The 15,834-nt window shown below is 37.4% G+C and overlaps 1 protein-coding gene and 1 long non-coding RNA gene across 4 annotated transcripts in view; both read left to right on the top strand.

The window, feature by feature from the left end:
* Window positions 1-15,834, top strand: part of LOC149733329 (uncharacterized) — an 80,418-nt gene that overhangs the window by 16,800 nt on the left and 47,784 nt on the right. The gene's annotated exons all lie outside the window — the stretch shown is intronic.
* LOC149733332 (uncharacterized) overlaps window positions 1,540-15,834 on the top strand; it is a 33,160-nt gene continuing 18,865 nt past the window's right edge. For all 3 annotated transcript variants that reach the window (XM_089881112.1, XM_089881111.1, XM_089881110.1), the window contains exons 1-2: window positions 1,540-4,846; window positions 5,116-5,174. In XM_089881112.1, coding sequence (XP_089737238.1) covers window positions 4,807-4,846; window positions 5,116-5,174 — 99 coding nt within the window. In that variant the 5' untranslated portion in view covers window positions 1,540-4,806. The remainder of the gene's footprint in view (window positions 4,847-5,115; window positions 5,175-15,834) is intronic.

The raw sequence follows: 15,834 nt of genomic DNA, 5'->3' as shown, positions 1-15,834 counted from the left end.
GTGTTTTTCTGTGAAATGATCGTACCGGATGACATCATTTTCGGTAGAATACCAATCTTTTCCAGTTGCTTTCTTGACACACAACAGTTATTGGATAAAGAAGAGTGGACTGTGAATCTAGAAATATAACACAAGATTAGTCCGCTTAACATGTTACCTTAACCATTAAGAAGTACATTCATTCTAAATGCTAACACATTATATTCCTAGTTTTAAGGTGTATATATTAGTAACACACAGTCAAATAATAAGCAATACTACGACAAACTTTTAATTTAATTTTTTTTTTAAATTAATCTAAAATTGTAACCATCGCTCGCTGAAAACCGTATACGCCTACACCGCGGAAAAATAATTGACTGAACTTCGACGCCATCTACCGACAGGCAAAAACTGCTTGAGTTACCCCATTGATGTTCTAACAACAAAAAAAAATAATTAAAAATTTTTAACAGACGGTTTGTTAGAAATATATATATATTAGAAAATAGTTGTTTTACACTATAACTTTAAATTAAGTAAAGAAAAAACCAAGAAAACGACATAAAACGTCATCGACTCCATTGACTACAATAGTAAACGGGAACGACTTGCAAAAAAGAGAGAGTGTATCAGCTCTCTCCTTTACCGACATTGGAGATGCGCGTTCTATTCTTTTTTATTTCTGTGATAATAATGTTGTGATACCACGAATATTACTAATTCGTGGTATCACAAGGGTTTCGTCTTTCCTCACCCTTATATATATTAGGGCTTACCCTATGTAATGGGTGTCTTGTTTTTGTATGAAGAACTTCATTATTTTCAGTTAATTATAGAGGACTTGCTTTGCATTTTTGTAAAAGTATAGAATTTTTTAGGCATATTTGTAGTGTATATACATATGCACTGCTTGAACAGTCTTTGAAAAGTTATTTCTGACACTGGTTGCGCTACTATTTGCGATATTTGGAACCGACGTATCACGCATAGTGCTTACTTGACAAAAGGCATTCGATAAAGCATGACTATTGCTTAATAAAACAGAATGTTTCGTTAATGGAAACAGGATTTTAGTGATTTAAAGATATAGCTGTTAAGTTCCAAGAACGCATACGCCCTAGATTTTTGTCGTTAGGTGGCGCCATATCATCGTCAGCATTAAAACGGTTATAAATACCTTATTTAACGACAATCTGTTCGAGCAAAGAAAATAATAAAGTATTTAGAAGTTAGTTTTAATATCACCAATGTTTCTGTGTCAAAACTTTTATACTAATTTATACAATGTAAGTATTACTGTACACAATGGTGTATGCACTATTTAATATTTCTTAAAAAAATAGTTTAATGATTTATTTACAGAATAAATTGTGTTATGAACAGTTTAATTTCATTGCTACAATCATACATGTCGCAACGACAGAGGTACCGAAAGGGTCTCCACACAAACTAGCTGGGGCTATTTCGTGGTGGCTGGCAGCATGGCACATCGAACATTACAACAAGCGCCTTTTTTCTTTCTCTCGCGTTGTTTCACCGGCGAGTGAAACTAGTGAAATCAGTTTAGCCAAGGTTGTCTGGTCGGATGGAAGTTATTGTAGTTTATTAGAATGCTTTGTTTGCGGTGTTGTGCTTCTTTTTAGTTAAGACAAAAGTTTTAGAAATAATGCAGAATTTATGAAAGCACTGTATATCTTGGCGAATTGTTTTAATTTCGGTATACGTGTCCTTGTTATAAGTATACGAACTAAATACCGGTGACTGTATAGTAGCAAGCCAAAGATTGTAGCAGTGTTTAGTGTGGTATTAACCATGCTGTGGATCAAATTCGTAATAGTGCGCTTATACGCCCAGGTGAATAAGATAATACAGTAAACGAAGTTAACAAACGTATCCTGTGTTTTAATTTCGTTTCATTGCTATGAAGTGACGTTGGTATGTTGTGGTGTTTCTTATGCAGGACAAATAGCGACCGCTTTCCACGGATAAGCAGTTATCAGGTTAAGTACTCGGCCTGCCCTTACACCAAATAATCAATGTTAAGTGTGCTTCACATGGATATCTAATGCGGCGAACCGCCAACTCGAGTGCCCGGTTTTGTGCTGGTAGTAGTTGGCAATGTTGCATGAATATATTTTTATTATAAAGCCATATCGTGTGTTGCTACATAAACACAGTTTTCCTATCTCATTTAGTATGTGGAACAAAGAAGCTATTAATGTAGAATTGTAGAGCATATTAATCTTAAGTTTAGTAAAACTACGTGCAGGTAAAACGCTGTTTGGATTACGATCGACGCTTTAAGATACTATCGGCCCGCCTTGAGACTTTGAATCTCCGTCGACTGTTTACATGTACCGACGTTGTCCTCACAATGCGTTGACGGTTCGATTACGTTTTATGGTTGACCCACGGCTATCTATGGCTCGTGCTTGTGCTTAGCACATTTCTGTCATTGCGTGCCGTAATTAAAGGGCCATTACATAACGTCCCCTGTCGTGTAAATACGAGAAATCGGATGTCGTTTGATTTTAGATGCAGTGATTTTTATATATGATGTTCAAACAGTAGTGACTTAAGATTGATATGTAACTATTCTATACGTGTAATGCACAGTTTAAAACAATGTAGTTTTAATGTCTGCACACAGTGTAATTAAATTATATAGGTCGATTTAAATAAATACATTTTCATTATTTTCACACAATTGACAGTTTTAAGACTCCATTTATTCGGCTTTCATTTGGTACGCGTTAAATTGAATGTCATGCTTTGTGTTGCAGTTCATAACAAGAACCTAATTACGAGTCACGGTGAAGTTTCATGGTAATAACAATACCTAGCAGGCAACCACGTCGGATTATTATGGCAGCATGCAACGAGTCTGGCATTCAAATCTCGACGGTCGCTCAACCGCCGTAATTAATATTCGCGGCCATAAAACGCCCCTGGAATGCAGACTTCATCTTTAACAAGAAGTTCTAGTAATACAATAACCCTTGGTTTAAAATAGCTGGTTAGCTCACACGTTTCGCTTTATTTGGTCTGCAGCCATAAAATCCAGACCTTGAAAATGAATCCGCCGCAGTGTAGTATCAAGCACGAATACTGCTCAACAACAGACTTTAGCTGTTTAACCTCGTCTAACTTGGTTGTTTGGCGTGACCTAGCTCCGGTTACAGCGCTTAACCGCCGAGATAGCCACGCTCGACTTCGTATAGAGGTGTCTGCATTAACGCCAGAGAAGTCGCTGTATTGCAAGCTTAGTATCTACATAAATGTCCTATATACCATACGCATGTCAGTATGTTCATATTCGTAACCGAGATTGGTCATTCGTTAACAGAAAATGTAAGTAGCCATGGTAAAGAAGGCGTTTGCCCCTGCCGGTTTTGGAAAGTTTTACTACTTGTTTGTTCCAACGATTATCGTTGCCATAGGTGACGTTTTACATTCAAATTACCGCTTATATGTAACGACTTAAAAGTTCCGGCGTTGTGCAAATATTTGGATGTGCTTACTTCTGAAGTGGTAAACTTTAACTACGATGGGTCATACAGCAATTTCAATTTCAACATCCTACACATGTATGTCTCGCAACGCAGCTATACGAGTACCGTTCAACTAATATTGATTTTCGAATGCCTGGCTTTATGCGGAACCTATTGTGACGTGCTGTGTCAATTAAACGCATTAGCTCGACGAAGGTTTCATGATCTTTAGTTTGAATTCTTGGCGAATATTTAACTTTCTGTCAATATTACCCAGCCCTTCCGGTAAATGATGCTACGAACCGCAAATACTTGAGCTAATCGTTGAATAATCGTTTCCCTTTCAATCGAAGGTATTGCTCTGTCTAAAAGCGACCATTGTATGCTTGAATGAATTTACTCAGAACACTAGCACAGGCGCACAGCCCACATGGACCCAGCATAGTTTTAAATATTGTAGCCTTTTATTGAAAATAGCGTTTTTAATTGGTGACAATAATTTATTTTTATTACTCGGCAACTTTTATCTTCAAGGTATGTTTGGTGTATAATACTGTACAAAGATGGGTCTGGCTAGAACGTAATGTTCAACATATTGTAATCCTGTTTTAAACAATTAACAACGCTCTGTTAGAATCATGGGCATCCGATTATATATTTCTGTAAATATTCTCGGTTTGCTTCCAAATATGACAATAAACGTAAATGAAAACATGACTCATATTTACGCAACCCACGAACTTCAATATTTCCCACTGTAAGATTTTTACATAAACCCAACATTCGTTGTTGCAGTCGAACCTGGCCATTCCACCTTATTATGAGCCAAAAATTGTAGCGTTCGGTAATCTTTTGTACCGGTAATCAAATAAGTATTGCGTCACCATAACCTAAAAGTGTTCTATGTGCGGTCAATATCGCCCTTCGTATCAGCGGTTCAAATCTACAAGGAATCGACCGCATGAAAATCTTTCGTAGTAGTACGTTTTAAATATTTAATGCGGGCTTGATTTGTGGGTCGAATCTCATTGGCTAGCCTTAGCTTAATGCGGTTTTATGAATAATTTATCAATTTATTGTTTCTGCCACTTTAACTCGTGTAAACAAAGACATGTGTTACTGTGATGCGACGAGCAATAAACAGACAGACGTCTGCTTCGCTTTTTGTAATGTACTTGTAAATCTTTCGAAACCTCAGCAAATGCCAGTTTTACTGGTGTTGGTAAAACCTTACTCGGTCAAATTATGTTTACAGAATTTAAGTATGATTAAGCTTGCTAATTTAGGCTTAATATAAAATCATATAATTAAAGTGACATTTGGACTTAACACAATGAAGAGTGAAGATTGTTACCCGACCTGGAAAGGATATCGTAAGTTGTTTTAACACAAGTTTGGTGAAATAGAAGCGAATTCTATGGCAATTAGACATTGTGATACAATTTCTATTTTAAATGTTTAGGTTTAAAAACTAAAACCGTCTGTAGTGATGTCAGAAGTCACCGTTTTTAATTCAAAAGTTTTGAAATAGAAATCGTATTATACATTTGGACTGTCATGTTTGTCTTGTATTTTGTAAATATGGTAGCTTATAACATCCGTCATCACCAGAAAAAACATGAAATCTTTATATATCCTTTAGTTTTCCGGCTACAACAAGAAGCACCCAAACCAAGGCCAGTGCTATGTCAACACATTGATGTAAGTACCGATTAAAATTAGTGTTGAATATTTTTATACGCGCATGTGTCGTAAATATATATTTCTATGATGGACGTAAGCACTGGGGTAATAATGTTACAACAGCGGTTTGGTGTAATGTCATCTTGTAATTTCATACTTGATAATTTTCCACGCATACAAATACCACAGAACAAGCTATTGTAAATAACTGTCATTTAATAGTGTGTTCTTAGGAAATTTTGCAAGTTCGGTGTTATTATATGTTCCACTTTATATCTCTTTATGCACCGTGACCAAAAAAAACAGCTGTGGAATTTATTTATGTTGTTTTTGGAAATTGTGCTTTGTTTGCGTAATAATGCGGGTACTATTATTAGGTCGACGGTTTAGTCTAAAAAGAAAATAATAATTATAAGTAGTTCTTCGTAGTAACTAACTATCTCGTATATAATTATGCGGTGACATGCACAACAGCAACATCGTATTATTAAATTTGATTTTTCACGTGGAATGCCTTGTAATTTTGCGCGGATTAGTTTCGAATCGTTTTGGATAAAACTTTACTTTTCTCCCAAACTCACAAATGCTAATGAATAGCAACCTAGCAACCAATGGCGTCATCGAGTAGGCGTGTCCCGCTATTTTTGATGTTCAAATAGTCACTTATGTCACTGACTTACATTGTACAGCTTCACACGAAACAGTAAACTTGACAAGATTTACAAAATAAAACACATTTGTGTGACTTTGTGGTAGTTTAAAAATTTATCATTAAAAACAATTTATAATACTTAACACGGACTGTAAAAAAACAACACAAATTTTAAACGGTGGCCATTTACTCATTTAAAGCGTCGAATATTGTAGTGACGGGCTGACCCTATTAAAATTACATTCGCTGTCTGCTCGACCGAAACTGCTATTGTGTCGAATTCCAATCATTGTTCAGGGCCCGTTACGATCATAGCTCGGACGATTTTAATCGCCGCCCTGGTAGGCGCAACACCCCACTGCGTACGTATGTTACTCTATTATTTCGGCACGGGACAAAAGTCACTTTCCACTGATCCACATACATTCGCACACATTGTATTGTGGATGAAAGACGCACCGCTGATCGTGCGATATCCGAATCCCCCTGTTTGCTTAGTCTTGAGTCCTTCTTGTAGCTGATCTGACGCGTTTTCGGATAACTCTTTACTAGAACTGGCTTGGTTGACACGCGTGCAAGTTTAAAAATAGAAGAACCCCCATTTACCCCAGGCTTCTGTATAACCACGTATAACAAAGGAAACGACTTAGCTAAGTTAGAGCGTTCGTTTTTTAAAGTAATTTCCTTTTGCTTAAGTAAACGATTGACAAGGCCTGTGGTAACAAAAGACTTTTAAGTAAGATTACTGAATTCAGTCATCACTATAATAACAAACAATAAATCTCCCATAGCTAGCTTTCTATGTGATTTCTGTCGTTAGTCTGTACTTTTATTTTACCAACCAACCATTAAAATATTTTACGGTGTAGGTACCATGTTTTTCCTTGTAAACCTTTTATACGTTGTCTTCGTTGTAAACGACTGGCTAATGCAAAATATCGTGTTTTGATTGTTTAGCAACAAATTCACAAATTACCCAGCACGGCTTTGTACTCTTCGTCGGCTTATTAACAAAGATAATATTCCTTCTTTTGAATTCTTGTGGTCTTGACGAGCCTGGCAGTTCGCGGTTTGCTTTTTCGCTGCGCTCTTCCAAGTCCCATGACCTTTTTGTATAAGTAAGTGTCATAACACGGCACACATAACGCAGTTTAATTAACTACCAGTACGAAATATGGCGCGTATGATAATGACCTACAATTTCTACGTCATACATCGTCCTAATTTTAAGATGAATGGAAACTTAATTGATTTTAATACCCGAGCCGTATCCCAGTAAAACAGCTGCATTTACCACTGCTTTCTGTTTCAGGGAATATTACTTGTTTGTGTCAGGTTACAGTGAGTAAGATTTTAAACTGCATTCTCTTTTATTTTATCCTGACGCCATTGATTTAAGACGATTTACGATCATTACGTCATTCGCTGATGACGCACACGCATGTTAATCAGTGCAGTTCGCATAAGGTTATACGGTTACATCGGTAGGAAGTTGCAACCTAGGTTTGACTCACATATGAGTAGCGTGCACTTCAATCTATTATTTGTGCCTTGTGATCCAGAATTCCACAACCGTCTAACAAACTACGCTTATCATAATCTGTGAGAATAAAATTCTAAGATACTTATACCCTTTTATTTGGTCATAAAAACATCGTTTATTTCGAGTTCTTGTATATACAACTGATAATTGAATGACACACACATTACGTAATCTTAATGTGGAAGACACATTATAGCCATTACGTTTTAAATTTAAAGTTCACTTGACCATTATCTGCTAGTTATTGTAGATGTTAAATATAGACATGTCTCATTATGTCGGTGTGGAAACCGCTACCTTATATTCGTAATAGCAACACCACGTAACGTGTGGAATTAAATCACAGTCGTTGGTTTGAATGTCAAATCAAGCGAAAGATATTTCTGTACTTTGGGTCCCACGATATTGGATATCATTCATGCTGCGTATGTTGATAAGTAGCATGAGCACGGGTTAGGTTCGCGCCCCATCTGTTATGACTGAACGTTGGTTATCAAGCTCTTATGAGTTTCCAGACGCGGCCAAGTGTGAGTAATAACCAACCCCAAGTGCACAGACACTCAAAACATAAACTCACCAATTTCGTCTCCTTATAAAGAGAACGGAAGCTGGTTAGAAAATAACACCCAGCCTTATACATGCACGATTTACACCAGCCTAGGGAGTTGCACAATATTACGTTTAAAAAATCTAACTATATATCGTTTTGGATTATAATCGTAGTCGGCGACGATTAATGCGGAAACAGCAACAGGCGAGACGACAGCTGGCAATTACCGACACCTAAAGAATTTCCGCACTTGTAACTTATCTATAGTTGGTTGTATTGAGGTGTCTGTGCTACAAACCCAACTAGAGTTTATCACTTCACCATGTAATAATTTCTGATTTAGCGAAGAGTTGTTCTTTTATCCCTTTTAGAACATTGGTCACCACTCTAGTTAACTTTGTGTGTGGCATATTTTTACTTGCTTCTTGGATATAAACCCCTTAGTAATAAAACTTAGTCACCAGATGGTCAACAAGTTAAAAAAGAAGAATGAAGATTTTCTTCGTGTATAAAAAAAACACGTTCTAATAAATTGTTAAATGATGTTCAACGTGTTGACCCAGCTGTGTTGAATTCAAATCCCGTCGAGAAACTTTCATGTTTAAGTAATCATCATTTTCTGTATATATTATGGTTAACCATTTCTCTTGTAGGACTGGATTTGCGCTTAATTTTCGTGTTTAACGCTCGAACCCAGTAGGGCGTCTCTGTTTGAATACAAAATACACATACGAGCGACGACGACCTTTAAAACTGCTTTTCTGTTATGAAAATTATTAAAAAGTTTTTCATATTTCTTATACTTACTACGTTGCGGGTCATTATCTTTTGGGTTGCCTTATAATTCGTTTAAAACGGGTCACATTTATGGTCGGTTGAATATGAGGTGTTTCTGTCACAGACACGCGAACAGGCAGTGCGACAGGCAGGATTTGGTTAATTCAATGTAAACCGCACGCCCTATCTCTCATTGTTTACCCTGTCTCGACCCAGCTACATTTGGCTGCCCCGAATTTTGGCGCCTCTATGTCAATACTTAACATGTTGCAACATACCACAAACATACTTCACTTCTTATCTTATTAGACCAAGCAAAATCAGGTATTCACGGAAGTTCTTTAAAATTGTGCTTTTCATAACAAACTGTCGATTTTGAACTTAATCCAAAAATCTCGGTTAGCACCTTCATAAAGATACTGTAACGTATATGCCATCTTTGAATCTTTTGACTGTTTTACCCGCAACACCGCAAAGAATTCTTGGGCCAGACTGGTCTGCGCCATTATACACACGGCCCTTGTGTATTAAATAAATATCCATACGCTCGCGTTTATCCCACGAAACGGCGATAGAACTTGTATTCATTGTATACAAATCAAGTTTCATAAGCAGGAAAGATAATCATCCAACATTCTGCCCCAACTTCTTATACGTTAAGCGAAATATTTATCTGTTACGTCTTGCTTCCGTAATCCCTCTATGAATTATACGTAAAACTATTCGCCTAAAGCCCTGAATTACTCAGATGCCGTACTTGTCGCGTGCGGCATAGGCTTTTAGCGATTTGATTCTGATTTACGGACACTCTGGCCATGATACTTGTTAGGAGAATCCGGTAGAGTGGATACAAAACACATCTTAACTGGAGACAGCTAAAGCTCAACAAAGTGTATTTTTAGCAGTCGGGGAATTACTTGATTTAACTACAGTTTCTTGGAAAGACGAAGCTATATACACTTTAAACTTGGTCCAATTTTACAGCTTAATAAAGGGCACTGTCGTAGTTCAATACGAATGGTTTATTAGATATGTGTTTTCTTGTTAGTTATAGACGTAGGCCTGTCACAACATTTGCGTTTTTCGAAATGCGAGTCTTGGTCACGTGACGTTACAAATTGGCCGTAATTTCTGCCATTCATGCCATCAATTTCACGGTGGTCTAAACGATTTTGTGCCAATTTCACCCAGAACTAAACAACCGCTGCAAGAGACCGACGTTTTTATCTTACTTAAAAACTAATTTGTCGTGGGTGGAAATTTATTTGCTGATCGACCCCGGAAGCTTTTTGTTTTTTATTAATTTGGGTTGAAAATTTTACTGGTCTTTCTTCTTAAAAGTTTTAAACTTCGTCGTACATCATTTCATTTTTAGTGACTGTCACTGTCGATCTCATTGGCGTCTCCTGCGGCGTCAGCGTAGATTCCAACTAACTGTCGTAATAATCTCCCCCGAGGGTTGGATCATAGCAAAAGGTTTGGACAGATATTGAGCGAGTCGCTAACGCAACCAACCGACGCTTTAATCCCTGACAATGTGGTCGCTCAACTGGCAACGGTTATAGTGACGCAATGGCTTTTACGAGGAATAAGGTTCCAGTTTCAAACTTCCCAATATCAGATTATACTTGCTTCTGGAATGTTCCACGAATATACGAGCGCGCTCCCACATATCGCCATTTTTTACCGACCGCCGTTGCGCGATGGAATTCTTACGAAGTTACGTAACTGATTTGACGTCACAAAACATATTCATGGTTGCCATCCACTGCTGTTTTTTAAAATACGTTGTTCTTGCGTCTATGGAGCTTGCGTTTGTGGTTACTTGGTATAAAAACAGATCGGTACACGTTTGGGTGGTCTCTGCTGTTGTACCGGATCATTAATACCGTTGACAGATCAATGGCTGTGGGATTAGATTGAAGGTATTTTCCAATCCCTTGTAAAACTAGCTTTGTTTCTGGCATCATATGTTTGGGTGGTCTGTTAAAACAGCAGCCGATTATATCGAAAGATTCGAAACCTATCGTCGCAATTCCCGATTATAGACTAATCTGTTTTCTTTGATATTGCATAGTAATGCAAAAAATATGACGTTGATCGAATTTAAATGTTTGTTGTTGGTTACGATCTTAACTCTCTGCTTGTTCAGCGGAAACAAACATTTCGCTTCGGTACCAAAGCATCATACCCGATTCTAATTTCTGTCAATATTATGATGTTTTTGAACGTGATGATAGCCGTTTGACAAAATTCTTTCGTCGACTATTTTAAGTGGAGATTATATTTAAAACTTCAATCTACCAAAGCATTAAGCCAAAGCACTGGCCAAACACAATTAGTAATACGGATGTCTAAAACAAATACACAGTTACGCTGCGCAAGGGCGAAATTTAGAAATACAGCTATGCATGTTCAAGATTCCGGACTATAGATGATTGAAGTATGTGGTAAATGTGTTCGTTTAACCGGTTGAGGTTATAAACGCATAACAGCCATATGTCTTACATGTGGGGTCTGCATACATAAAGTCCAATGTCGTTTTTTTTTTATTTAGTTTTGTTTCTATTACGACTACGAGTTTATCACTTGTCATGCGCAATTGCTTTGTTTAGTGGTCTGCTTTTTTAAATAAACCAATATTTTAGTTTGTTCAGTATTATTCAAAAACTTGAACCCGTTCTGGTTAGGTTGAGTTGTTATGGCAAAAATATCCACCCTCGTCTTCACAGAACACAGCTTTGTTTATCCCAGACAATGTTTCGCTTAGGCAGGTGTTACTTGTCCAAACTAGTGTGTGTTTGGAGGGTGCGCTTAGTTTTATGCGTATTGCCAATTTGGCGTCTGAGCGCAACTACAATAGTATCCTCACGTACCAGTCTATTAAACGGCAATGGAGTCGAACATCGGAGCTTACTTTCGAAGCAACGACGCGTACAATAATTTTATACTACTTTTGAATATTGTTCTATTTTATTTTTTCCATGCAAGCAATTTTAAGTTTTAAAGTTCCCCATATTAGCTATTGGATTGTTAGATTTTGTGTTTCTCTTGCGGCGCTTTCCCATATCCACACAAAAGCCTATTGTATAAAAGCCGTTAATCATTACGTCATCATTAAATCGGACACCCTGAATCAAAATATTTTCGGCTCTCGTTTCCCGTTCCCACGTGCTCGGTGGCGAAACGGAAAGGATTTTCACACAAGCGCTTGTTTCTTGTTAATTAAAGGCAGGTCTGGACTTGTCCATGCAAATTTAAAGTCCTTTGAAGATTGATAATTTGAAGTGCAATGCAAATAAGTAAGGACAACGTGCCTCGTTTCTTCTTTGTCTATTGTCGCAGTTTGAGAGCTTGTTTTAATTTTACGTCTGGTCAATTGCACCACAGCGGTAAGATATGTGTGTATACATTAGCGCGATGTAATAAAACTACACTGATGCATTGGGCCATCCATATGTTTGGCGCGACCTAGCAATCTACAATTTGTGGACATTACGGTGCTTCACAACGTTTCAAGCGTTCGCATCGGGCAAACCAGGCATTGCTTTTATCGCTTAACGGGGCATGTCATTCGATGCGTTTTATGAGACTACGAATGCCAGACGAAATGTCTAGAGTTACGACTTCTACAGTAAAACTACACCAGATCACCCGCAGTTAAAGGGACCGTTACTCAATACAAAGTGCTTGATTTGCAGCAATGGAGCTGATTTTATTAAACGCTATATTTAGATTTCGTACTTACACAAAACTATACTACTGTAGTGTAAAATAGGGATACTGTTAGTATTTAAATCACATATTTCGTTGTCATGTTTTAAATAATTACCAGGGTATTTTACAGACAGCTGTTGCGTGGCTACGATTAGATATTTCTTTAAATCCACTTTGTTTTTAAATATTATTTCCATTATTCTTTGTTCGTAAAAATAGCGTAAAAATAGTAATATTTTAACACCATCAGAAATGTGGGTTCAAATTTATAATGATAATACGTACGTCTATCTTGCATAGTATGCAACCGACCATGCTACGTCATTGTAGGAGGTTGAGTCTGCTTATCATATAGTTTGTGTGTAAAGCATGTTTATCCTTTCGAAATATGTCATGTGCGCAATAAAACTGGCAGTGGCGAGTTTTGCAGCAATGGAAATCCTTTTCTTTGTTTGTTGTTTGTTCGTGTAATCCTCGGTACATACGCCACGAGTGCACGATATCTTACAAGTGATGCCATATTACTAACTATGGTCGATTTTATATGGAAGCACTGTTTTGTTGCGAGGAGCAATGATGTACAAATACCTTAGTTAAGTTTATTGGCTCCGATTTTGCTTGATTTGGAATGTTAATCTCGTCATGTAGATTAGGTATCATGGTATTGGTGCTTAAGCAAAACGATGCGCACCTATTGGCCATCGTGTGCACGCGCTCAGTGTACTAGTGTTGTGAAAACAGATTGAATTAATCTCGGTTTAGTGTCACCACGTCTGCGTAGTTAGATCGCAGATCAAGCGATAAAAGGCGGACAGTCTGCCAGCAGGTCACGTTACGAAGAAAATTTAACACAACTTTTCAAATTCAATTTGTTAGAGCTCTATTGCACTTGTTTGCAAATAAAACTATGCATTGCTGAAGGTGCTGACCTAACACTCACAGTGCGTTGAATGCAATATACAGTTTCATTTTTTATTAGCCTGATTTCGGTTTTTGATGGTTACAAATACCTTGTCTTGAATACTTAAACTGAAACAATAGTTTTTTGAGTTAAGTTTACTGTATGACTTTAAACGACATATTTTGACATTGTTTAACATTTTGATTTTGAGGTTGATGCAAATTTACAATTGGTTCGTTTTTATAATGTAGTAAATTCTTTTTCGTCGCCGAAGCTAAATTTGTTACAAAGGTAATCACGTTTCTGGAATAAAGATATTTTTACTTTCTGGTATGCTTGGGCTCCGATGACAGTTGATTTTGTGTTACCACGCAAATTGCTGCGAACGGTGCTTACCCAAATTAAAAATAAACAGTTGTGGTGTTCGGATTTCATTTCAACTTTTAGCATAAACGTTTGCCTATCAGCGTATGGACAAAACTACAATTACGTTTTATTTGTCGTCGTGTTATTAATTCGAAGCGTTATCGCTTTAATTGTTTATTACATCGTGGGAACAATATCTTTGGCGTACCGGGTTATGTACACGGCAGTCTAAAAGCGTATGATATATCTTTGAACATAACTAGTTTTACGTACTTCATCAAATGATAAAGTTGCGGCCACACTGCGCATCAGATTTTCACACGAGATATAATACAATCGGACAGGTTATAGGGTTAATTATTATTCTACGCAAGACGCAGTTTGGATGAGCTCTTATTACTGACGGATTACGATTTAATGAATCTTTTCAATTGCGATGCATGAGTCGGTTACTGGCATAAGCTAATCAATCAAGGGCATGGGTAATGCGCACCAGTCGACCTTTAGGTTGAGGTTAATCGATAGAAATCCGCAAGAAGCGTCGTAACATGCTCGTCTGTAGTTGCCCTGCTGCGCATTCAGAGTAGAGCGACTAATTAAGCTCACGTGAAGCAACTGCTGGCAGAAAATCGATTTGAATTGAGTTGTCAAAAACGGAAAACGTTCCCCTGGGAGGCGTGTGTACAAGATGCTTGATCGACTTTGTTAACCCGCTTTGTATGACGTATGCACGAACCAATCACCTGGTCAGTCGGCACAAACCTGTGTTTTTTTAATTGTAACGCTGTACAACATCTGGAGCAGCATATGATTTATTGACAAGCCACACGTGGCTGATTGGAACACCGATTTGAAGGGTTGCCGTCTTGTGATCGATATTTGCCAAGCGCTGGCCAATTGCTTTGTTCTGTGTCGACTGTATATAGTTAGTAGATCTCGTGTTACCAGTGCTGTGTATAGCCGTAACTTAAAACCACAATTCGATGGACAGTAGGATGTACCACCCATGAGTTCTCATACCTTATTAATAAAACTTTACAGTTGCGTCGTTAAGCATTAATTCTTCGAATAAAAAAATAAAGTAAAACGACAAAATGTGCATTTTTACGACAGTTTCGCATCAAACAGGCGAATATTTACTTTACCACATGCGTATGTGTGAAGTCACCATTGAAAGGTCACAGCACCGCCCACAATGTATTGAAGGGAAAATTGCACCTCACATTCCAAAGATCAATGGCAACCATTGTTAACAATCTTAAGGTTCAAACCTAAACATAAATTAAGGGTTCCATTTATTTGCCTTCACCTGGTCGACCAAATGACTCCGTTTAGGAATTCGAATGCACAGCAGACAAAACACCCTGATGATTGATCCCACTTTAGATAACAAGCGGTCTTGACTCTTTGGGAAGTTAGCTTGAGATAAGATCGAAGTATCAACACAATTTACGATCCACATTTACTGAGCAGGTGTAAAAAACGGTTTCGGGAAATCATCTTGTTATCAAGTCACTGTTGCGTCTTTTTTTTAACTTTGCGATAAAATTTGTTAGTTAATATAAATATCCTAAAACTCATTTACGATAAAACAACTAAAGTGTATAATGGGTTATCGTTACCCTCTAAATCCCATATTCCCTGATCGTGTTTTTATCAAATAACAACCTTTTTTGGAGTCGTGCAGAGGCTGCGGTTATACAATTCTTGAAATGTTCTTTGTTTACTATCAAATGGGACGAGAAAAGAAATAAAACCTGGAGCATATCACCTCAAACGAATATTAATGTACATTCACATTACGTCATTGTTGTTATTATTTTATTAGAGACATGTACATTATCCATTTATTAATACATCATTTATAAAAGTAGCAGTTGTCTTCTTTCCTCTTGAGACTTAAAAGTGACATGCATGACGTCATAATCGATGCATTATTGCGACATTGCTGCAGGGGTCGTACGATCAAAGGAGCCAATTAACCGTAATCTTGTACACCGACATAACATAACCAACACATGCACCCGAACAGCTGCGTATTTAATTCAGATTGTTTTAAAGTTTTATATTTGAATACGCTTAGGTTTAGTTATATTAACCTCGCAAACCGAGTAATGTCATGCTGGTACACGTGCTTAAATACGCCACAGTACAAAGTCAAATAAACAATTC

This window comes from Ciona robusta, chromosome 7 (genome assembly GCF_009617815.1).
Source record: "Ciona robusta chromosome 7, ASM961781v2".
In the NCBI taxonomy this organism is placed as follows: Eukaryota; Metazoa; Chordata; class Ascidiacea; order Phlebobranchia; family Cionidae; genus Ciona; species Ciona robusta.
This window is presented reverse-complemented; position numbering and strand designations above follow the sequence as displayed.